This window comes from Botrytis sinoallii (genome assembly GCF_014898435.1).
Source record: "Botrytis sinoallii strain Bc 23 chromosome Unknown BSIN_004, whole genome shotgun sequence".
NCBI lineage: Eukaryota > Fungi > Ascomycota > Leotiomycetes > Helotiales > Sclerotiniaceae > Botrytis > Botrytis sinoallii.
The window spans coordinates 126,904-152,133 of NW_024066031.1; the positions used below are offsets into that span (position 1 = coordinate 126,904).

Sequence of the window (25,230 nt, forward strand, 5' to 3'; positions counted from 1 at the left end):
TTGGGTCAAGGCGGGATGCTTACTCATAGCCAATATTCTAGGTCTACTCTGCTGTGCAGACTATTGAAACTACTGCTTGGATTATCCTCCACCTTCAAGTTCAGCTGTCATGTCTCATGTAAATAAAGATGTTTTTGAGACTTGACAAGCGATTTGTCTCGGGTAACAAATAGGGGTTAATAATTGCAGTAGTAATGGGTTCTAAAGATCGTGTCAGAACTCAGTAGGTTGATGGAATCCAGATTTCCACCACATCAAGACTATGAAAATTAAGACAGTAGCTAATATCAAATCTGCTATCATTGGGGAAACATTATGTTTTGAATGGTAGCATCGGGTTCAATGAATGTTAACAAGGGCTGTTTAATGGGTAGCACTGATGATGTTGAAAAGAAATTGATTTTTCATAACAGAAGTATTATATAGTTTGTGTAAAAATGGTGCCTTATAGAATACATCCCCACTACCAAGCAACTCCCAGCTCTCTATTCACACCTCAAGCCTTACTGATTTGATCACCCGCTTCGCCATCGGCAGAGCCAAGCCTGTCCACCTTGTTGGCGGAACGAACATTACAATCTCCACCAACTTCCTCGCCGCACTCGATAACCCGGATCTCCACTTGAGTCATTTTCTTCTGCCCTGTATCTATTCTTTCAACCTTTTTATCTTCAGTCGATGCCTCACCACCAACTACAGGAATACCGTCAATCATCCCATTCCGATTCAACCAATCTCTTCCAAACGGTGTTAACGTTGACTGCCCCTTCAATGGCTCTTCTCGAGAGTCCCTCTTGATATCGCCCGCTAGTCCTTTTCCAAATAATCCCGCTATTAACGATAACATAGGCAATGATAAAAACAAGACTGTGTAACATACGACGGCAGTTACAATTAACACTGCCCAGTACGGTAAGATGTTGTTAAGAGTAAGACAGACCCAAGCACCAAGAGACCAGAAGATCATACCATGGAACAGATACATGCTGAAAACATGTGGGAATAATAGCATGAGGTGTTTTGCAGAAAGAAATGACTGGACTAAGGGAGATATCGTTGCAAGGCATTGGATGGCGGTACAGAATATGAGACCGTTGAAATGAGGAACCCAGTAGCCCGGATAACCAGGATATCCGGAGTTGTGAGTGATAGTAGCTGGAAGACCCGTGCTCGGGTCGGGATGAATGAGTGTTTCTTTAGCTATGATGCTGTAATTGAGCCATTGGTTGAAGGTATCTGCACTAAGAGCTAGAAGAGCGAGAATCGTCAGGATCAAACTCAGAGGGTAATAGATTAGAGGATGTTTGTGCAGGTATCTTGGCATGTGGTATGTAATTTCGAGATCGGTAAGTAGAATGCCGACCCAGAAGAACGAAGACCAGGAGAGCGAGTACCAATTGATCAATAGCGAGAACACATAGAAGGGGAAACGTTTCTTCGGGTTCGGAACAGAGGTTATAAGAAGAATTGCAAGAAGTGTAGTCCACGATCCTTGGATGATTACGGGAATAGTCCAGAGAACGCCAGTGCAGTAGTTGAAAGTTATGAGAGGGACTGCGTTCGGGATTGTATAAGCAAGTGCGATGACTTCATTGAGAAGATATCCGATATGAGGAAATGGAATCACATAAGGCCAGGTACTCCAGGTAATCGATGGCAAGAAAGGAAGATAGTAAGTTGCTCCTGAGAGAATGAGAAAGTATTCTAGAAGGACGAATGTAAGAACCGGTAACATGATTTGGAAGACCCGAGTGACTATCTTCGAAGATATAGAAGAGAGGTCTCCATCGCGCAGAAAAGGAGTAACGAGGAATCGTGCAGAGGTGGTGAAGAAAAGACCAAGGGCTCCTTGATTGAGAAAGAAAGGTACAATAGTTTTGTTGATCCATATTTCGGCGGAATAGTGGGCAAAAGCACCAGGGGCAATGACGGCCGGTACGAAAGTCAAGCAAAAATGAAGAACAGTTACATTTATCGCTGCAATGGTGATGAGTCCTGCTAAGTGGTCGACTCTTTGGCTTGTTTCAATTGGAGATGCACTTTCATGTGTTGAGAATGCCGATGTGGGGAATTTATTTGTGATATCCTTCCCATCTAGGCGAGATTGGCTATCTGTCTGGTGCCGCTGAATTATAGCGTTGGATTCAATATCGAGAGTTATATGATCTAGTGTATCCGCAGCGGTAGTGTTGTTAAGCCCCGAGACTCGTTTAGACTTGTCTTTAATATCAATATCAAATCGACTAGAATTTGGCGAGTTTGGCAATGAGGGGGATAAGCTAGGAGGTAACTCGTTGATAGACATTGCGTTGTCACTGTTGTCGCCTGAACTACTGCTCCGAATATTCCACTCGTGATCGACTTTGCTGTATATTTGATCAATAGACCCAATACCACTTAAGCCTCGTTCACCTGAATGACTTGCGGTCGAGAAATTGAATGAAGACACTAAAGTCGATGTCCCTGAATTATAGGATTCGATCCTTGTCCGATAGGATGGGGCCGGTGTCAAGCTTGCATTTCTAGAATAGGCGTAGGGCGGGGAAGGTGGGCTCTTCACACTAGTATTATCCTCCGTAGGATTTGAGGGCTTTTCTTCTGCTTTCTTGAAGACTTTGAGCCTAAGGAAAGCGTTCGCTAAAGCTGTCAAAGTTGCGGACATACAGCCAACGCTGAACCAAATCGCTACCCATCGAAGTGTACCACGAGCAACACGGTGTTCCCAAGGACTTAGAGCGGCTGATGAGAAGGGCGAGGAGCCGCGTAAAGTAGTGTTATCCATTGAACATGCGACTTTGAGATTGCATCGCGCATTAAAATTTGCATGATGCGTAGAATTCATTAATGAAGAATTGAAGAATAGTCGAACCCACCCAATGTTCGCATCGGAGATAGAGATGGGTGGACCTTGCATAGAATATGGATTTCCTGTAGACCAATGCTTGATAAAGAATGGGGAGGGAGTAGATGGCACAGAGCCATTCTCCTTGAAAATTGATCGGACAAGAACGTTTCCAATGTACCAATGAACTTCGTTATTTGTCCAATCCAGTCGAAATTCGTTGTAATCATATAGAGAGATATTCTTCTCGGCAAAAATACTGAAGTTTGTGCCCAACGATGGATTTGGAAATTCCGAATGAATCAAACTCGTAACCCAAGCAGTTGAATTTTGGTTGGTATTCATGATATTCATTTCCATAGATTCTGATTCGTTGTAGCGGAACATCATCGAGAGCGAAGTTCCTCCAACTCCCTGACTTGAGGGACGAAGATATGCCCGTGCGGAACCATATTGAATATCCTGTCTCACAGTCTTGATACCACCACCAGTGACTAAGTGATCCTTATCTGGTGGGTCGACAGACAGTTTTAGGGACGAAGTGAAGGATCTACCAGATGGAGAGAACAGTGAAGCTGTATCATTGGCAATTGAAGAGTCGCCACCCTCTCCACTGGTTGTTGTCGGGCTGGCCCCACGAGTAGAGTTTGACGAAGTATCTCGTGAAGAACGTGGTTTAGACAGAACTTGAGATGTAGAACCATGGTTGTTGGATACAACTGATGAAATGTTGAGAATATTGATGTTCACAGGATTAGAACCTTGTCGAAATATGCTGTTGTAATCCTTCTCGTACTTGTTTTCGTAGGACTGAAGTATAAACTCGTCCGAAAGAGTATCGGTCTCATTGAAATAAGTAATCAGGGATTCCGTAAAGAGGTTTCCAGTCACTATATCATAATATCCACAAGAGCAATCATCACTCGGGGCAATCGTAGGGGTAGAAGAAGAAGATTGGGCATAGACACAGGTTGCAACTGTGAAGAGTAAAGACGGAATAGAAAGGGTATACATGATCAACGACAAGAACAGCAAGCAATGAGAGGAGAGGAATTATTCGAGCTCGCATCCATCATTGCTTCATATCGTCACAATGTTACCATAACATAAATCTTAAATTGCACATTCATGGACTGCCATGAATATCAAATTTCAGGTGCCCAGATCCTTCTCCATGCTGAGGCCGACAACCATAATTCATGGTGTCTTATCAAAATTTACTTTTCGAGACAGTTGAGTCTCAGACCAAATGTAAATTCTAGATATCTCAGCCAGTATAAGCATATGTTGTGAATTGCGCATGCTTCACAAGTGGTTGAGGAAAATCTCATCAGAAGATTACAGCCCCGCACGTGCCCAAAGATTCAGGGTGGCTTCAGTGGCTCATTCAGTGGCTTTTTAGCTCCCGACGGGTCTTTCCAGCGATATATTTAGATTCATGAGTCCTTTTTTTCTCGAGCTTCAGGTATCCAACGACAACATATCTTATTTGTTATTGATCTGCATAACAACATTGAAATTTACTTGTCAAAAATACTTTCAGTATACGTTCACCGAATGGCTTGAAAAATTCGACATAAACGCCTCCCAGGCTGCTCGTTGCTTTATGTAGGTAACGAAAGAACGAGACTTGGTGACAGAATGCATCTCAAAGAGAGGAAACATTGATCAAGAATTTGGAACATCTACAAGCCTCAATACTGTATTTCAAGACACAGGTTTCTATATAAAATTAACATATCACATTCTTGATCTTCTCATCTCGAACATCTCGTTGCCAGATGTGCTAAGTGATATTGCCAACGGAGCCACCTGCTTTCAATAGTTTGATCAGCTTGGGTATGATACTATTCATGGATAATACCAAGAGTACATCGAAATGGATCTCAATCACGATCCTGAATCTCATACGAACCACGAAGAGGTGGAGAGTGTTGCTGTCTGTTTTTATCATTCTACTCCTGTAAATATCCCTCTTTTGTAGTCATTCCTTTAGAGAGAATCTTATACTTTCATTCTCGTTTCCTCTCAGAATGTCGAAACTATCTGTCCCTTCAAAACCTGTTGCTCTGTGTTATCATGTTTCTAGAGCTTCAGCTTTCTTACTGGACTGGACCCCATTCCTCCTAACCATCTCCTATTTTATTTTCTCAACATGCCTTTACATGTTTTGCACACCAAAGTTGATAGAGATCTTCTGGCTCATCTATCTTTCTTCGAATTCCTACACAGCAGCTATGAATGTTATGGAAGCCATCTGCAGTCTCAAGCCCAACAGAATCGCAAGAAAAGCACTTTGCAACGTGGAGCAAAATGGCTGGAAATTTCCCACTCCCGATGATCAGCTCTTGATATTGGATCTTGTTATCGTCGCATATCTCCCCAACGAGCAAGATATTATCATGGATAGAATTCATTACGCTTTAGACCATATTGCTTACCCCCAAGATAAGATCCGGATCAATGTATTATACAATACACCCAAACCTATCGAGCCGCTCGAATCCAAAATGAATGAGCTCGCTGCAAAAATTCCCCGATTGAGAATAATCAAAGTGCCGGACTCCACTTCCAAAGCACATAATCTTAATTACTTCTTTACCTTATATACTGGAGCACAAATCATTGCATTGTTCGACTGTGATCACTATACCCATCCGTATGGGCCACGATGGGCAATCGAGAGATTTCTCGCCGACGATGAAATCGATTGCGTGCAAGGACGATGTGTGATTCAGAATTCCAAAGCAACATTCTTAACTGGTATGATCGCAGTAGAATTCGACAAGATCTATGCTACATCCCATCCTGGGCGCGCTGCCTTATTCGGCTATGGTCTATTCACCGGTAAACCTATTCTCTTCCCCTCTCCACTCCAACCTATCCCCATCCATCCTCAACATTTCTAACCCACCCGCCCCTTCCTAGGCTCCAATGGCTACTGGCGCGCCCCTCTCCTCCGCGATCTCAAAATGGACGCCAGCATGCTCACCGAAGACATCGACTCCGCTCTCCGCGCCCTCTCCCAAGGCGCCGTCTGCATCCACGAACCCAACGTCATCTCCTACGAACTCGCCCCCACAACCTTCTCCTCCTTTCTCAAGCAGCGTCTGCGCTGGGCCCAAGGCTGGACGCAAGCCAGCGCCCGCCACTGCGTCCTCGCATACCGGAAATCTGCACACCACACCAAACGCAATCTGCTCACGCGTTTTGGTCTGCTCTCTTTACTGCTAATCCGGGAATTGAGCTACTATCTCGTGTCGCAATATACGTGTTTGATGATTAGTTTCCTAATCACCGGGTTTCCGCGGACAGGAACACAGTTGAAAAATCTAATATTCTTCGAGTTTCCGGCTTCGGAATGGTTGTTTATTATTGGGTATGTGATCATTTTCCATCACACACTCCCACCCACACCCTAATCCCTCCACTCCCCCTCTCCTCCTCCCCATCCCACCACAAAACTAACCCCCCTCCCCTCATCAGAACTCTCTGCCTAATCGGCAGCCTCCTAATAACCTACTTCATCCTCTCCGAATTCGTCAGCAAACAGATGATGCTCAAATTTACGCTTCTCTACCCGCTCTATCTCATACTCGGGAGTTGCATTGGACTGTATGGACATTTTCGACAGATAGTGCGGTACTCGGCTTGGAATGCTACGGTGCGGACGTGAGTTTTTGGCTTGCGGGATTTTTGGGGATGGGGAAGGGGAAGGGGGGGAAGATGCTACACGTGAGATACTATGTATGTGAGTATGGTATATAGTAGGGGATTTATTTATTTTTGCGAATAGATATAGATAAACTATCTCTCTCTCCCTCTCTCTCGAGTGAGAAAATAATTCAATTTTAATTCCTAGTTCCTGATTCCTAGATTTCCAGATTCCTAAACTCCTAAGGCTTATCCAATATAATCCTTCCTAACATACACATTCAATCTCAATCACACCCAGTTATTTCATGTTATCTATCAATTTATCCATATACCCATTTATCGTTCATAAGCATACCTCATCATAAGCATACCTCATCATAAGCATACCTCATCATAAGCATACCTCATCATAAGCATACCTCATCATAAGCATACCTCATCATAAGCATACCTCATCATAAGCATACCTCATCATAAGCATACCTCATCATAAGCATACCTCATCATAAGCATACCTCATCATAAGCATACCTCATCATAAGCATACCTCATCATAAGCATACTTCATCAAACACCTACATTCATCCACAATCAGAAACACCCACAAAATACTATCTAAATCTTTATTAATCACATCACTATTCCTCTCCCTCCCATCAAAAAGGACTTTGTAATTTCCACCTACCCATCCATCCGGCTCCCTATCAAGTATATCTATCACAAGCTTCTTTCCCCTCTCTACTCTCTCTCATTGGTTCCCCGGCCTTCATTCTGTAGAGATCAAGCGGTACACGCACAAAGTCAAAGACAAGCCAATACAACACGACCGTTCTAGCACGATCTAGATTACTTACTCTCTTACCTCCTCAAACACACAAACACACAAGCAAGATAGAAATAATTTTTAAGTATATTTTCTCCATTGTCCTTAATCTATCTGTGTTCAAAAAACCACCTTATCCTATTCCATCCCATCGAATGCGCATCCAAAGCTAGCTTCATGGAAGCATACTAGTAACTGACTGCCATGCGCAAACTCTCCCCACCGAGCAAAATAACAAATCAGATCTTTTAATTCCCAATAATCCCCACCATCTAAGAACAACATTCTCTTCCCATGAGGTGCAGCTCCCCTTCAAACAACAAGAAGGCACTTCACTTCCAAACTATATCTCCATCTCCATGCACGCGAAGAACAAGCAAAGCAAGTCAACTCCGGCCGCGCAATGAAAGGAAAAACGATGAGTGAAAAATCCAATCCTATCAAACACCCATATGTAAAATTCTCCCTAACCAGAGGCCCTGTTCCCAGAAGGAAGTACTTTGATGTACTGTAAAAAAATGAATGTTCCAAAAACGCCTCGCTGATGTGTCGCATGTGATGGGAAAAAATGTAAGCTGTCGAATTTTTCGATGCTGGTCCTCTGGTATAAATCATAAAGTGTACCTGCCCTAACGCCTGTCCAGAGGACAAAATAAATCGTAAAATCATGTTTAAGGAGAGTAAGAAGATGGTCAACCAGTAAATACATGGAGGACAAATGGGGAATAGAGATGGTGAAGAAGACCAGTGTCAGACTTGTAAGTTATCAAGAAAGAGTTTGGTAATTTCTTCACATTTGAATCCCTATTCCCTCGAGTAATAACAGAAGATATGTTATTTTTTGCTAGACTTTTTACCCAGTCGCATGAACCGAGTCTTTAACCACATCATGAGTTTTGTCCAAGCATTGTGTGTTTTCTTTTTGGTATTTGACATTGCAGTATGACTTCTGTTCGGCGAACCCCGACTATGTTCCTCGGAGAGAAAGGGAGGGGCAGCAATCGTTGCCGTATTGTAATTTTGTCCAAAAATTCCTTCACTTTTCTCATGTATAGTAAGATCAGACTTAGACCGCTTTGATCGAGTAGGTAGATTATCGCTGGCAGAAGAACGGCGATGTCCTCTCTCAATCTGTCTCGCTTCTTTTTGTTGCTTCTTTTCCATTGCTCGAATTTCCTCCCTCGCTGCCTTTTCTTCTTTCGCCCTCTCTTTTTCTTGAAACTTGCGACGTGCCTCTTGTATGGTTTCCGAGCGCAGACGATTATCAACATCACTGCGACTTCGAAGACGAAATCCTTCCATGGATTGTCGGATAGATGGGGAAGTGGGTGACATGGTGTCGAGTGGTGAGGTTACTTCAGGGGACAGCACCGGACTTGTATGTGATGCTGCGTGAACAAGTCTTGATGAAGTCGGAGGTAGCTTGGTTTGAATTCTTAGGGTTTGCTGAAGCATGGGATTTGTTGAACCAGTCATTGAATTTGCTTGATTTGACAAATTGGCTGTACTACGGAAAGTATGTCGTAACTGATCCTCATCTTCGGTAAGTGCAATGCTACTGTTTGTTGCTTCACTTTCGCGAATTGAGTTTTGATAGGAGGCACCTAAAGGAGGAGTGTAGGGTCGCGGGGTTTGTTGGAAAGGATGTACGAATGAGCCGGAACGCTGAGCACTGCCTGTTGTTGCTATTGAAAATTGAGATGTGCCGCTGGTTGAACGAGCATGAAAACCTCTTCTGCCTCCTTCGCGACTGTTGTATGCAATGTCGTGAGAGGAACGGGAACTGTAGCCAGCGCCATAATCAAATATCCCGAGGCCATCTTGTTGTTCCGCCGCTGGCCGATCCAAGTCTAGTGAATTCTTTTCGCTTTGTATCAGTTTCTTAAAAACGGGTTTGACCTTAGACCTAGATTTAGATCCATGATCTCCATGGTAACTGGACATTGTTTCGATTGGGTACGGTGAGAGCACAAAAGCAATAACAAAAACAACGATAAATAGCAGGCAATAGCAATAACTAACACAAATTAAAATCCAAAGAGACACAACTCTCGAGTCCCTTTCCAGAGACACTATATATCATCTACTTTGCATTACTGCTCTGCAGAATGAATGTTGTACAATACAAATCAAGTGAATAAAGAATGATCGATGCACGATACAAAACCAGAAGGAGAACGAGAAAGCAGAGCCAGACCGCCGACCGCCCCTTTGTGTCAATCCGGTATGGGGTAATTTATTGGAATGTAATCGGTGAATCGGGTTGCGAGATGAGGGATTTGCGATAACGATAACCCCTTTGATTCTTGGTTATACCAATATGTGTGTGTGTGTGTGTGTGTGTATGTATGTATGTATGTATGTAGATAATAAAATGCCAATACCTTTAAATGTGCTTGAATTTTAGTTGAATTGTTGGTATGGAAGTTGGTGTCGGTGTCGGTGTCGGTGTTGATGTTGATGTTTGTAGTATGTTTTTTTTTTTCAAGATGGTTAGGTAAAGAAAGAAGGAGATGGATTGAAAATTGGAGTGAAGTTTGGTTTGTCTGGTTTGCTTGGTTTGTTTGTATATATGATGTAGTGTGTTTTGAGTGAAGTGAGAGTGAAGATTGATTGTTGGATTTGTTGGATTGGGTTGGGGGTTTTGGGTTTGGGATTAGATAGAGAGAGTGTGTGAGTGAGTGAGGGTTGATAAGAAAGGTTTTAGAAGTAATCCATCCGTTGGACAATATAATAATGATAAGAACGATAATAATAACAATAACAATAATAATAAGCCGTATTGACATTGGAAATCGACACAGACAATGAATCAGCCTCCTTCAATCAATCAATCTAATCATTTGCATTTTCAGCATACCTGATGCGGCGCAGTATTGAGCGAAAAGGGAATTTGGAGGGCTTTCATACGTCGCTTTCTTTCTCTTCTTCAAAGCCATCCAACTTTCTAATTCATCATCTAAGCCAAATCTCTCCAAGCCCCGCTCCAAGCCATCAACATCTTCCGCCCACCCTAGAGCAATGTGGACGCGTTCGTTTATCCTGTCCCGTCAAGACGGTCAAGACGGTCAAGTACGGTCCGTCCTGTCCTGTCCTGTGCTGTGCGGTGTAGTTATTGTGTAATTCTATACGTATGGTAGAGTAAGAGATATCTGGTAGAGCAATCAGAGTATCAGAGTAAGAGTAGCTGAGTTAATTATCTGTACTTCGTCCTGCACGGTACGTACCAAGCCTCACAGATATCTCACAGGTCTTCTTCACACCCAGCTTGTGCCCAGACTCCAGAGACTCAATCGGCCGAGACTCCGACTTTTTCTTGCTCACTCATCACTTACTCATTGACGTCGTGTCCGGCTTTCCCGAATGCGTACTGTGCTTTGAAAAATGTTGGCTGGATGGCTGGATGGCTGGTTGGTTGTTTGGTTGGCTGGTTTCATCGCAGCATGAATAATAAGCGATGAAAATTGCAATTGGAAACGATACAAGACAAGATGATGGCTTCAATCGTTTCGAGAAAGTGTGGGAGTTTAGTTCTTTAAAGACAAAAAACCAAGGTCATGATGGCCATGGTCATGGTCAAAAGCCATAGGTTAGGTTAGGACCAGTTGTTAAGTGTGAAATGTGATGATTGTAAAGGCTGAGATCATTGGTGCTTTATATTAGGTTGAACCTACGTATGGCCGGCTATGTCTGTGTGCGCACTGTGTGAAGGTCTGGAGGATAGGAAGAAGAAGAAGAAAAAATTGTCGGAAGTGGGGACCAGTGATGAAGATCTCGACATGGTTGATGATTATGTTATGTGTTATGTACTTTGTACCGGTAGGAGAAGAAGGGAATGGAAGCGTGTACACTTTACGGTATGGAGACGAACTGGATTGAGTCAATTGAATGAAGACTCATTCAATCCATCCAACTCATCAACTCATCAAATCATCAACTCATCCATCTTCCTTCAAGTTGACAACACAGTTCTATCTATTATTAACCACTTCGGTTGGTCAAACATGTGGCTACGTACACAAGTAGAAATGGATATACTGTACATATGAAAATGAGGCTGATAGTGACCCCTTCATTTGATGGTGGCCGTCGTGGTCGTGGCGAGTCACCTCGGAAGTGCGTTGGTGGATGGATAGATGGTGGATGGTGGATGGTGGATGGTGGATGGTGGATGGTGGATAAGGACCGCCCGTTTTCCCATTATCTCCGATACGGGGAAGTACTGCAACGGACCATTCTCAAACGGCCAAGTCACCCATTCATGTCGGTCGCATGTTCTGTCGTGGTCAAATATCCGCTTCTAATCCCATACCTTCGTTTGTCTGGACTGCGTGATGAAGGGGCATGTTTGGATATGGAACTTGATCAGTAGGAACGAGCAGCGAGAAGAGTCATCGTAAGTTAGTGTGGTCAATCATATACAGGAGGAGTGATGTCGGCAGATATGGAGTACATCGTCACAGATTTATGCGGAAGTCTGGAGTAGGCAAAGTATCTGCAATACATATGTGATATGTATCTAGCGAGGTAGGTACATGTATGTATCATTCAAAATTCAAAATTCAAAATTCAAACCCAGTCACGTACACCTAGGTCCGTAAGAGCCGAAAAGCGACTGGACGATCGAAATCCACCGGCCATGAATTGCCTAAACCGGGACAATTGAAACTCTGAACGGAAGTACATATGTACATCTCATTTTAAGTACCTAGCAACTCCTAAAGACGACGCAAGCTGTCTCATGATAATTTCTAGTTTCTACCTTATTTCAACATTGATCTATCAAGTCATGTTCGTCGTTTGGCGTGTTCTTGGGTGAGAGGATCGCTTATTGCAGATACTACCATAATAATAATGCATGCAAAAAACTCTTCATGCTTTCCAACCTCGCAATTTTGCATATTTTCACGTATAATTCGGTCGGCCGTTCAACACAACAAATGTATCACTGAGTCGGGGAATTTACTCCTTTCCATGCAATGTCCAACGTCCGTCGAAGCCACTATCACACAATAGTGCCACTCCCCACCATCTAATATCCAGTCACCTGCCCAATGTAGATCCAATCTTTGCAGTATTTCCGAGAGTGCAACGGTACGAAACATTCTCAGGGTAGTACAGTCACATATGAAGAGGGTGAGCCGTGAGCCTTCACATCGGACATCTATATACTCTCGGAAAACTACGACATAGATGTGTATTTGTACGGGAAAGAATGCAATGTACCTAGGATAAGTTGCATGAACTCAATGGCCGTGCTCGGGTCCTTCACCTGATTCTGTCCATGTTTGAGCGTTCAAACACTGGGGACTTTTTTGTAATTTCTCTCGTCTCCCTTGTTTTGATGACGGCAAGGAGATGGTACTAGGAAGAGAGAATTTTCTCTATCGATCACTTGCATGAAGTTGGAGCTTGCCTCCGTCTCTCTTTTGCAAACCCTCCCGAAAGAAAGACGCAATTCGAAAGTATAATTGTTGACGAAATATGCTGGTCGAGGAATTAAAAATGGGAACTAATCAAGTGCAGATCACGGACTTGAGGCCCTTTTGTAATGGATCATGGTGACCTTCCGTTACCTTATCTTGGAGTATCAAGGATATTCCTCACCTCAGGGTTGAGGGTTCGAGAAAGTTTATGTACATACTTTCGCATTCGTACTGGTCTACTGGATACTTCCTGCAACATGTGCAAAATTCTTCACCTCAGCCCCATTTTCATTGCGTATGCGACGATGATGCTCAAAGATGGCGCACAGCAAGCAAGGCTGTCAGTCAGAATCATAATCGTGATTACCGTGTGCCTACCTCGATCCTTTCGTCTTCGCCTTGCTGGCGCCTGTCAGTTTGTTGTGGTCCCTTGGCGGACTTCTCTCCGCTCATCCCACTTGGAAAGGATTCCAAATGTATTTCCGCACATTGCTCGTTGACATGCAGATGATGATGATGAGGATCAACGATGCATGGATGAAGCTTGTAGCTCTAGATCATGTACATACTACACTAGTCGATTTGAGCAGCTTTCTCAAAGTGTCAAAATCTAAAGATCATGAGTTTAAGCATCAGCCAAGGAGTGGATGATGCTACGATGCATTGATGATGGAGGGTGGAGGAAGCAAGATCATCCATCCTAGATAGGCCAGTTGAGAACAGCACATGCCACCAGGTGTTCACTGCCGTCCCGTTGTAGTATCCCCATCTTACAAACATGGATACTTTCTGCAGTATGTGTACATTGTACATGACAACAATATTAAAGGTACATGGGAATATGTCGCTTCCCATGTTATATCACTCGGGGAGGCAGAGTTCATGCTTCCGTACCCAGATTCAAAGACAACCTCTGGTAACATAGAAAATAGAAAATGCCAGAGCTCATCTAGAATTCTTGTGGCGGGTCACCTCGTTATCTGGAGTGGACGACAGACGTTGCATGATAGTTTTCAAAGTCACTCTGTTAATCTTCGGTCAATCGGCCAGGTGATGAGGGTGAATGGTCATAGATAGGCAAGTACAGCAGTGTTAGCATAAGACATATGTGCAGGAGCAGTAGTAAAGCATTGTAGATAACCCAGCCATCTCGAAGCTATATCTTCCTATCCTATTGTTATACGGGAAAGGAATACGAAGTCAAGTCATCAGTACTCGTGAGATACCGAAATAATGTAGACCTACCACCGAAATCATCAGATCTTGACTAATACTACTAGCTACAACGGTACGTACCGTAGGTGATAGTAGTACGTACAAAGAGTATGTAACTAGGTAGTTTTTGCTAACGATATCCATCCAAGACAACAGGCAGGACTCTTTCGCCAATGGTAATCCGACATCAATAAAAGAATCAGTCTATTTGTTAGATTTGTTCTCAACTTCTCCACACTCTTTGCGCGCTTGAACTCACGGACTCGGCCTCGACCATAGTGTCCACTATTCTTAGCAGTTTTTAAATTTGTAGTCAGCATATAGAATAGTCATCTCGAGAAATTCATGGTTAACCAAGCTTACCAAGGTATCCAACCCCGCTCAATCAATTCCAAGGTTGGTCTTGTCTCACTTTGTCTGTGCCGAACAATCTACCTGTCCACGGCCCTTGCCTGCCAAAATGGAAATAAATAATAATGTTTTTTGTGCCACGGACGTCCAACGAGTCATCTAGTCTCCTAGTCTATCCCATATCTCTCGGTTTCTCCTAATCAGCTAATCCATTAATAAAATGGTGTATTAGATTAGATTTAGACTCGGAATCCACGACTGATGCGGAATTAATTGATATGAAGGCGGCAAATGCGTAAATAAGAAGAATAAACATCATTTTCAAGCTTCGTATTGGTTTTGACATTGAATAACTGGGGTGTCGTATAACACACAATCAGAGAAGGGATAAAAAGACGTTGAAGCATACGGAGTAGATCAAGCATTTGGCAAGCATGTTCAGGATATTTGTTACTCCGAGACAACGAAACCGTCGGAACAATCGACTTTAATATCTACTGGAGGCTCGGACAATGATCCGTACAGTAACCTCACATATCGAAAGGATCAGGATTTGCTTGGCTAACCTAAACTAAGCTATGGGTAATGGAGAGATCACATTGCATCAAGTTAAAATGGGGGAAAAGAACGACATGGAGAACAACTAGCTATAACCTTGAAGTTCATGAATGGTAACCACAACACATGATGTGAATGATTTGAGTAGTGATAGCTTCGCCACGAGCACCTTTTCCGGATTGTGTCAATGTCATCGATAGCTGACATCTATTAGATGGTCATCCCTAGCTCGTGATGGCTCCGAATTTTCACTAAGCTTCTCCCTCGACGTATGATTGCGAGTGTTTCGATTTGATATCTGTAGCATTCGGCTCTACAAACTCCATGACCATCATTTCCACCAAATTGCCCCTCATTGCGGACGCGAAGAGGGAAGGGTTCAATTATGCTCATCATTTTCATGCCGTGATACCCTGGTCTCCATAGCTTGAGATCGAACTACGGCCACCTTTTGGCAGTTGCATTCGAGGTGACAAACTTAGAGATAGTTAGAGCCGTGGAGGTTGGCCAAATTCCACCATCCGAAACGCCTCGTCGTTGAGACTTCCCTGTAAAAACATTGGAGAAGTATATGAAGCTTCGGATCATATTCGCTAATACTGATGAAAGTGTCGTAGGCGTCTTTTTTATGAGGGTTAAGTTTTCCGAAAGCAGGCGCCTGCAGCGGCCGATGTGTTCTCGTTTAAAAAAATACCCTAGCAGACCACAATTGCGCAAATGATAGACCAACCAGCAACCACTGACGAGATAACTAGTGTGAATTTGTGTAGGCAATTTAGCAGGCATATTATAGGTCATCGACAGGCATCTTGTTCCTCTACTTTTCGTAAGTACATTTGTACCTAGGTTCTTTATACCTAGGTGATTCTATTCAAGTCGACGATCCATAGAAAGCGGAAAGATAGGAACTGACAAGATTTGGCTATGAATTCAGGCTGAAAATCATATCAATTCGACTCGTATCTTATGATAAATGTTACAATCATCTCGAGTGACACGATGAGATGGCCATTGGCCGTTCAAGCTTGCAACAGATGCGAAATTGCATTGAGGAGTTGATCATACAGAATCGCTCGACTTCCCTTTCCCTAAGTACGTACCATATCAGATATTGATGTACCAGATGCATATTTTGTTCCGTTTTTCCATACTACTTTTCAAGGTATCCTGAATCTATGCAGACCCTAAGCATTTTAAACCACCCCTACTTGCTGTACAATCCACCTAGCGCACACCACCCACAGGACTTTACTCCACCACCAACATTCATTCATCCTCATCCACAATGCCCACCACACGCGCTTGAGGTCCAGTTTTAATTATTTTAAATTCTTGCAGTCTTACATATCGAGTTAGAGGGTACACGATTGGATTCGTTTTATCCCTTCCCCCTCCGTTATTGCCAGAAAAGTGGCACCCGGCAAGCGTTACTGAACCGAGTGTAATTCAACAACTGATGAAGGGGAAGAAAGGTCGACTAATAAGATTAATCGACTAGCAAGCCAGATAGCCGGACGGACTAGACTAGACTACTAAGTAACTAACTAACTAGTAACTACTATTACTCTGTACGAAATACATATTATTCCGAGGATTATTTGTTTGTGCAATTCTGGTACACTTTTTCCTGCCTTCCCAAAACAATCATCCAACAACTCTTCTCCCCACCCTACCCCCAGTAAAATACCCAGATTGTACAAGTACATCCCAAGAGCTTAACAGACCCAGACCAGTTCTGGTACTAAATAGCTCTCATGGGTCGAATCGCTCATTCTCGTCAAATTCATGGATGGCTCAAACGGCTTAAATGGCACACCAGGCGCACATTTCGCTCAATGCTCGCAGAACAAGCGCTGCTATTTGTCTCCAGATTTTGATCCACTCTACCCATCTCGATCCCTGATTCCTTAATGCATCCGTCCCAGTCTTCCTAATAATTGCTAACGCTTGATTTTCTATGTAGTGGAAGACAAGGACAAGAGGGAAAAATTATAACTGCTCGGGTCCAGCCGTGTGGTCTTCTTGTTGGCTCAGTCATATATAGACCTCGTCCAGACCCTGATGTCCACCTTCAAAGCAGTATGACATCTCATCGTCTTTCTCTTCTATTGTGGTAGTGTGTCATTCTTGTTTTAGGGAACTGGCTCCTCGCAACTGTATATTTGATCCAATTGAACTCAGGTACACGAGGATGACAGTCGTTTGGTGATCTCTTCGTCTTTGTCCTTCGTTGGTTGCTTGAATACATATTGGCAGGTTTCTTGGGAAAAGTTTTTTTGTATTTTGGTCTTTGGGAGCAAACAAAATAAAGAACTACCATACATACATACCATATCCTCTTACCACAATTCGAGGATTTTCATGGCTGGATTCCAGTGAAATCACTATTCCTCCCAAAGAAAGAAGATTTTCTCTCTTGATTTTTCTGAGATACGAAGAATTATTTCTATCTGATCTGACGGGCAAACATCCCGAACAACCCAAGCTCAGTCCTCCTCTTACGACTCCTCCGTTTTCGCGCATCACCACCACAAACTGCCCTCGAGACCTCCATTCCACGTCCTTTCCCTCCACGACATATACCGGCATCATTTGACCAATATCGAAGACACTGGCCCAATATTGTTTCTATACGTTGCAGTCCACCCCTTTTGAAGGAATTTTGAAAATTGACGAAATCCTATCATATATGTGTTACGGGTCTTCCATAAAATTCTTCATAATATCATATCAAATCGGGTCAAAATCGCCCACTTCCATAAGCCCTATTTTCGACTTCATCATAAAAGGCTTCTATTCCCCGGTTGTCTTGCTTGAAACATATACGAGTCTTACACGCCCAATTCGGTTTGCCACTTCTCCCGCCTATACATCACGAATTTACAGAACTTCCTCAACTGATCCCGTGTGACGTTGAACCCGTTCCTCACTTGACCTCCGTGGATCTTGTCTAAAAGAGGCTCCTCGTTCTCTTTCACTCCATACTCTATTACTTTAATTTTAAGTAGCAAAAATGGCTATGCCTAGTCTCGATATATGGCAATGGGCCTTCTTATTACTATGGTAAGCTTAGTAAAATCTCTTAGTCTCGCCTAACCTGCTTCTATTTCTGTTCCTGCGCCACACAAGTCGAAGACTAATTGTGGGAACAAACAGGCTCCATCGTTATGTCAGATTCATTGTCAATACTATCAGCCATTGGGTTTACAGAACAGTCCCAATACCATCAAATCCTTCTTTCACATCAAAAGATGTGAGCGTCATAATACCTACGATCCATAATAATTTCGACGAATTGAGAGATTCTCTGCAGAGCATCCTCGCATGTCAACCAGCCGAGCTTATCCTCGTCACTACAGCCGACAAATACGACAAGCTGCGGAAATTTTCCAAATCCTTGGAAGCTAACAACGTCAGCGTTTACTGTGCACCAATCGCAAACAAGCGTATTCAAGTATGTGAAGTTATTCCAAAAGTGAAGACGCGCATCTTGGTAATGGCAGACGATGATGTCACGTGGCCAAGAACAATACTACCCTGGTTACTTGCCCCCTTCGAGAATGCAAAGATTGGTGGTGTTGGGCCATGTCAGCGAGTCAAGCGAGTACGCAACGGCACCTTTGCCGAACGTGCATTCAATTGGCTTGGAGCTGCTTATATTGAAAGACGCAACTTTGAAATTTCGGCAACCCATGGTATTGATGGTGGAACCTCCTGCATGTCTGGGCGAACTTGTGCATTCAGGTCCGAGATTCTGCAAAGCCCCCTTTTCTTGGATGGATTCAAAACAGAGAGATGGGGTCAATATCAACTCAATGCGGATGATGATAACTTCGTCACCAGGTGGCTTGTCGCAAATCAATGGTCGACATGGATTCAATACAACCGAGAGTGTGAAATCGAAACGACACTTGAGAACAATTTCAAGTACTTGTACCAATGCTCGAGGTGGGCTCGTAGCAATTGGAGAAGTAACTATACTAGTTTGGTTACGGAAAGACATGTTTGGCAGTAAGTCGGAGCCCTTTTTCGTCAGGTCACGAGGTGAATTTTTTTGCTGATCATCTCTGCGTACAGTCAACAACCATGGTGTGTCTATGCTCTGCATATTGCCACCTTTACCTCCTTGTCCTTCGCTTTTGATCCTCTCATCATCTACCTCTCATTGAAGGCTACTGCATCTTGGTCCCCACAGAATCAGATGATTGCAGTGATTGCCCAACTGGTTTTCATGCTTGTAACGAAAGTCGTGAAGTTGATCGGCCTCTTCATTCGAGAACCAAAAGATATTGGGTTCCTTCCAATCTCTATTCTCTTTGGATACTTTCATGGATGGATCAAATTATATGCACTGCTGACACTTCGGATGGTAAGCTAATACTCCGCTCTCACATGTTTTCCCTTTTTGGGCTCCAATGCAATTTTAGATGCTAATAATCCTTGTACAGACTTCGTGGGGTAGTCGTGCAGACGGAGACGCCAATGATAGTCATCGAATGAGTCCTCGAGCACGCCGCAGCGATAGTATTACATCTCCACCGGTCAACCACCCCGGTCTCATCCGCTATAAAGACGAAGTGCAAATGGAAGCACCCGAAACCATCGAGAGCTCTCAACACACCTCCTTATCGGAAAAGTCGAGCTGCGCGCTGGTACTGGAGCCTGACCCTTACTACCACTCGGACGATGGGTACAACAATGAGACTTTCTTCGATGAAAGTAATCTCGACTCCGCTTCCGATGCTTCTTACGATGCAAATGATTCCCATGATGATGATGATTGATGTCTTTCTTTCTCATTAATTTCCTGATGAGGCAGTTGTAGGAAAGGACCCCCCCTGAGACGCTAGTGCAGCATTGTCCTGGGGGCGATCGCTTTCCTACTGTTTGTCATTTACATGCGTTGTCTTATTGTTTCAACGTTTCTTCACATTTCCGGCCGGCGTACGCGCTCGTGCATTCAGCATATTGGCGATTGAAAAGATTAACTGGGTTATTGGATTCTACACACAACATATTCTTGCATTTGTTTTTGGAGTTTATCTTTCATTTACTTTTCTTGAAAAGAGATGAGAAGACTTGGTAGCTGCTTTAGGATATCGATGTACATACGCACATCCCACACCTCAGAATTTGTTTATTTTTCTTTCTATTTATATGTCGTTTCTATGTTATTCATTCCAAATTTGATATTTTCTTCATTTCCAATTTATTTACTAGGATGGAAACTGGTCTACAAAAGTGTCGGGGTGATGGGCTTTAAGGACGGTCTCGAAAAAGAAAAAAACCCTTTCTGATATCTTCATTTCATTGTCTTTTCCTTCTTACTTAATTATCAGCGTGGATTCGAAGGAGGAAAGACTCTCATATAGAGGTCCACAATCAAAATGGGAATAGGATCTATGAGAAAATAATTTTTGGTCACGGAAATAAAGGCATCATGACAGTGATCTGATCTGATCTAATCAAATCATGTAGAATAGAAAGATAATTATCTCAATAAGCATATGGATGCGATAAGATGAGATGGTCTGTATAGGAGACTCGGAAGCTGCAAGCATATAGTTTGGATCTTCAATATCAAATTATCGTTCGTTTGTTCAAACTTGACATTAACTGACGATTGAAGATGCGTGTGAAACCCAACCTATTAACAGCCCATATATCTTGGCCCAATTTTATTCCATACTTATTCCGCACCCTATAGAAAATCGCTCAGACACAGACACCATATTTCACCGTCTCATATGTACACAAGTACCTTGTGCGTTCATTCTTTGGTAAGAGATTACTATTGGAAAGACCATTCGGCCTGACCGATCAGCAAAGCCAGGTGCCAGAGTCTACCAAATCCGGCAAGCCAGAGAAAAAAACGCAAGGCAAGTTGGGATGAAACGGTTAGATAATAAAGGAGGCAGGTTTGAAGAGTTATGGATGTGTAACGCATATGCATATATATGTACTGCTACCTGCATATGCTTGAATGACAGTGGCATATTCCTTGGCCTTGGCGTGTCTAATCGGAAGTGACCCAGATGGTGGGGAGGTGGATATTTCATTTGCTCAATGTTGCGTTGAGTTTTGATGGATCTGGATTCCCGGACTGAAATGGAAGGGCAGGATGTTGGACTGGGAAAAGATGATGCGATGTGCGGAACTGGAAAGACGTTTTGAGAAGATTTCCAATAAAAGGTGGAAAGATATTCAGACCAGACAGGTGTTCATCACTCATAGCCGTTGTAACGTTTATGCAGTATGCATGCATATGCAATTTATTACAGGGGAAGGGTGGTGCGGTTAGGGGGTTGTGATTTGTGTGGAAGAAATGGCGCTGGGGTATTGAGTGATTACCCAGGTATTTATGTGGTCTCGAGTTATGTTCTGGACTGAGGTGGAGAAGTGACTGAAGAACCACATAGCTATCTTCAAGCATGCATACGGTGTGCATGTTGTAGGATTTCTTTGTATGTAATAGCACTTCCAGATTGCCTCGCGTTGCATCTAGCAAACGCAATCGACAAACGGAGAAACAGGAGTGGAACTATTTAGGACCATGTTGGATATACAGTTCTTACATTTTTCATTTCATTCGGTATATGCATGGTAAGACGGAGTGTGCCAGCCAAACCGGTATTCGCTCGGAACTTCATGGACATCGAGAACATGCAAGAGTACACGGAAAACGGAGAAATGGGAGAAATGGGATCTTGCGTTGCAATCGGCAAATCTCTCATGCAATTACATACATTACATCCGAATGTCGCTCGGCATCTAGATACCCTTTTCGTCAGTGGATGATGTTTCCCATAAGATCGGATGTTGGTCGCCAAGAAGGACATTTATCCGGCCCGGGGACCGACGAAAGAGTTGGATGAGATAATGAATGAATAATGGAGGTGATTGCCCGTTCTGATTGTGGGGCCGAGTTGCAATTTGAGTAATTCCGTTTGAGTATATTGAGCTTATGAATGCAGCGAAATTTCATATACGTTGTGTCCAAGTGTGATATTATCGGGGAGTAGGTAAGTGGAGTTGGGGGGAGAGTGCAAGGAAGCGAGCTTCAGGCTATATCAAAACTCGGCTGGTGTAGATAGGTAATGTTCGAGCCTCGTAAGAATGAGTGAAGAGGATCTAAACATGGAAGTCGAGACGCACCGTGAAAATTCAGAAGCTCTGGATAAATTTCATTATTTTTGTGTCTTTGATGTTGATAGGGAACAAAAATTAGGTGAAATAGATGAAGAGAATGCAAAATGTCATATTCACATGTTTGGCTTTTATCTGTCCATAATGAAAAGCCTTGGATTAATATGACGAAACCACGACATATGATCCGAGAAGATGGAGATGATTGGAGAAGGTGGGGAAATGGGGGCACACTCTGGATTTGGCTTATATTTTTTTTTGGCAAATGTGGGTTTCTTGAAGCATGAGGTTTTCATACATTATCTCAACAGCGAGGGTATGTTGGGTGAGGATTAGCACGCGAAGATCGATGTACAAGCAAGAAGAGAAAAAAACTGAGGACTGTTAAAATCTTAGGTAACAAGCTTGAATCGGATGGACCTGCATAGATGGTGTTACGTGTGCTTCCTATGAGAGTATCTGGGGAAGCACTTGAAAATCTGGCATCAAAGAAATTATAGAATGCTGTAGCCATTTGTTAAACTGGAAAGTAATAAGGGTTTGTGGAGACGATATATCATTTCTGGCGTGGTCCGCATATCACAACTGTTAGTGATGGAAAGAAATCTGCTACCATGGTCTATCTCCTCTAAGATATTTATCTAGTAGATGTAACTACAGGGAATTTGTGGGAGACTACTTGAATATGGAAGGAAGTTGTGGAGAAAACGTTTTTGGGACCGTTCCTTTATTGATATTGAGGCGCTTGTTTAGATACATTCTGCGAGGCAGTCATTTACCTATCTGTCAGAATTTGCGGTTAAAGTGAAGCATACTGATATACTAGTAAGGATGGTAACATCATGAATTCAAGGCTTTGGGGGCATATTAAATCTTCACGGGCTTTAGACGCGGCAGGGTATCATAGATGATGAACTAGACGGGGATTAAGTAATTGGGCCGACTTCAAATAGATCAATGGCGAGGGCAAGGCTTTCCAGATCAAATCATCCACTAGTTCGATTTGAATATCATGGTATGCGCATCGATTGGACCCTCTTCATACGAATTGCTCAAGGAAATCAGCAGAAAATACGAGGCCTTTGAAGATTAAATTAGGTCATTGGGAAGACAAGACCTGCTAAGAGAGCCATCGGCTGTTCGGTCAGTCAAGCACAATTATCTAGCCGAACAAAATGTGAATTTGCCGATTCACGGCTTCATGACTCGACATTGCGAGTCAAAAATCCTGAATTCTTTCCTTATCGCGCCTTTCTCGGTCAATGGTCAAAAACTGAGATTTTAATCATCCTTGCTCATAGTTATGTACCTTGGCCGTCAATAGCGTCATGTAATTGATCCTTGCGACATGAGAAAATGGTCGCGCATGGAATCTCGATCCTAGTTGTTCAATCATTTTACGGAGTATTTGAAATTCCCTCCGTCGACGATCAAGACCAATGATTTCCCCATGAAGCTTTAAAAGATCAGGTATGAGTAGTATTGAAGGAAATGACTTTATCCTGTTTCAAGTACAGACTGTCGTAGATCGCAATAAAGTGCTTACTGTCGCATTTTGGTAAGAAGCCGTAGATCCTGAACGGAAGTGTCGTCACTAAGCTTCCTCCGTCAAATGCACGGCGTGATATCCTTAAAAGCACCGCACCAGTGCACCACGTGGCCTGAACCAAGCCCACGCAGCCATGCATGAAATCCCGACATATACCCCCTAAGGATCCGTTTGAGATATGGCTGTGTCCGATCGGATCGTGGTCCCGTTCTCCCCTGGTTTAGAAGACCCGCGTGAGAGTATCAGCATTCGCTTTCTACCCTACCAGCTAGAAATAAAATGTTTTCCTTCATAGCCAGTGTGATTTCCCCTTGCGCGGTATAAACATAGGCGATTGTATCAACCCATGCTTCTGGGCTGGGTAAAGGAAGATCAATGGAATCACCTTTACGAATATGCCCTGATAGCATCAGAGCGGCCAAAACTGGGAGATAATGTAAAGCATATTCAATATCTGGAATGAATTATTAGTCACGGTATACATTGTCATTGTACACAAGACACTTACGGATCGGTACTGCCACGTGATTGGAATTGATCTGGCGTCTGATATGGTCCGCGGTCCCGCGTCGATTTGGAATGGAAGTTTGCTGCAAAGATAACCGTCGAAGCCTGCTAGACCTCCTTACGATTGTTGAACCCCGTGAATGATCCTGATTGGACTGAGGCATCGGTATGTTGTCTCGCAGTTCTCGAATGTCAACTTCTCTTTGAATCCAAAAGGGCTTCCGTTCGATTTCTCTAGGCAATACTCTAGCACGTATTATCACCCGATCCGATATTCTGAAGGACTCATGCATATCCTGTTCTTTTATCATTCCCAAGCTTGGTCGCCTCAGATTGACTGCATTGACGAAAGCATCAGCGGTGACAACATTTCCAAAATAAACGTGACCCCAAGTCTGCAAGCGGTCATGGGTATACTCGAATGGAACACGGTGCGTTGAAGTGGAAGAAGCTGGAGTTTCAGAATGCCGCCTAGTATCGAAGATGCTGAAATCTGCTGATTCTTTTGATCGAATAATGAGGCAAGATTTAGAATGTACCATCTTCTCATTGGCGTGTAGAACCCCTGGAACCATCTGCGACGATGGCAAATTAGGGGAGATTATACTTGAAGATGCCTTGTCCAAGAAAGGTGTGTGTTTCGCCAGGGTCACCATGGTAGAGTGCCTCCTGGGGGTTTGCTGTGCTTGAAATAAGCTATTTTGTCGCGACCACGCGTCAAGTTTCCAGCCGATTGGTTTTTGGCATTGTGAGGCATAAGCTCGTGCTGCCACTAGGCTGGGACTGGGGAGTGGTGCGAGCGGGGATATAAACCCAACGCCCTGGGATGGAACGCTATGCTCACGCTCACGATTTCGCGCAGATTGCGGATGCAATTCGGGGTGCTGCAGCTTCTTATTCCGCGGGCGAATGATCCCCGGCATGGTAGACTGGGCTGACTTCGGACAATACTTGAAGAAACGCCCGAGGAGAAAGCGGAAACCTGGCTAGAAACGACTAAATATATTGAGTAGAGAAATAGCAAGTTCAAATGCAAGTGCTTATTGTTGATTGTTTTGTGATGTCAAAAGACATCAGTTCCATTGATGGACGGGGTGCAAAAATATTCCCAAGAGAAAGCTAGCTGAAGAACTTGTATACTATATGATCTAATAAA

At 43.3% G+C, this 25,230-nt stretch overlaps 5 protein-coding genes across 5 annotated transcripts; 2 read left to right on the plus strand and 3 right to left on the minus strand.

Annotated features, from left to right (window-relative positions):
• Window positions 1–496: 496 nt before the first annotated feature.
• On the minus strand, window positions 497–3,856 carry EAF02_002589 (uncharacterized protein; the record flags this gene model as incomplete). Its single annotated transcript, XM_038898637.1, has 1 exon — window positions 497–3,856. One exon carries the CDS (start codon window positions 3,854–3,856, stop codon window positions 497–499), a length of 3,360 nt encoding a protein of 1,119 aa, XP_038760925.1.
• A 1,019-nt stretch (window positions 3,857–4,875) lies between these two features.
• EAF02_002590 (uncharacterized protein) lies at window positions 4,876–6,578 on the plus strand (the record flags this gene model as incomplete). The annotated part of the gene is made up of 3 exons (XM_038898638.1): window positions 4,876–5,689; window positions 5,771–6,221; window positions 6,329–6,578. The coding sequence occupies 3 exons, from the start codon at window positions 4,876–4,878 to the stop codon at window positions 6,516–6,518; spliced, it is 1,455 nt and encodes a 484-aa protein (XP_038760926.1). The 3' UTR covers window positions 6,519–6,578.
• A 1,578-nt stretch (window positions 6,579–8,156) lies between these two features.
• EAF02_002591 (uncharacterized protein) lies at window positions 8,157–9,266 on the minus strand (the record flags this gene model as incomplete). The annotated part of the gene is made up of 1 exon (XM_038898639.1): window positions 8,157–9,266. The coding sequence occupies one exon, from the start codon at window positions 9,264–9,266 to the stop codon at window positions 8,157–8,159; it is 1,110 nt and encodes a 369-aa protein (XP_038760927.1).
• Window positions 9,267–17,885: 8,619 nt separating this feature from the next.
• EAF02_002592 (uncharacterized protein) lies at window positions 17,886–19,656 on the plus strand (the record flags this gene model as incomplete). Its single annotated transcript, XM_038898640.1, has 4 exons — window positions 17,886–17,935; window positions 18,029–18,883; window positions 18,950–19,241; window positions 19,321–19,656. The coding sequence occupies 4 exons, from the start codon at window positions 17,886–17,888 to the stop codon at window positions 19,654–19,656; spliced, it is 1,533 nt and encodes a 510-aa protein (XP_038760928.1).
• Window positions 19,657–23,809: 4,153 nt separating this feature from the next.
• Window positions 23,810–24,997, minus strand: EAF02_002593 (uncharacterized protein; the record flags this gene model as incomplete). Its single annotated transcript, XM_038898641.1, has 2 exons — window positions 23,810–24,021; window positions 24,076–24,997. The coding sequence occupies 2 exons, from the start codon at window positions 24,995–24,997 to the stop codon at window positions 23,810–23,812; spliced, it is 1,134 nt and encodes a 377-aa protein (XP_038760929.1).
• Between the last annotated feature and the right edge of the window lie 233 nt (window positions 24,998–25,230).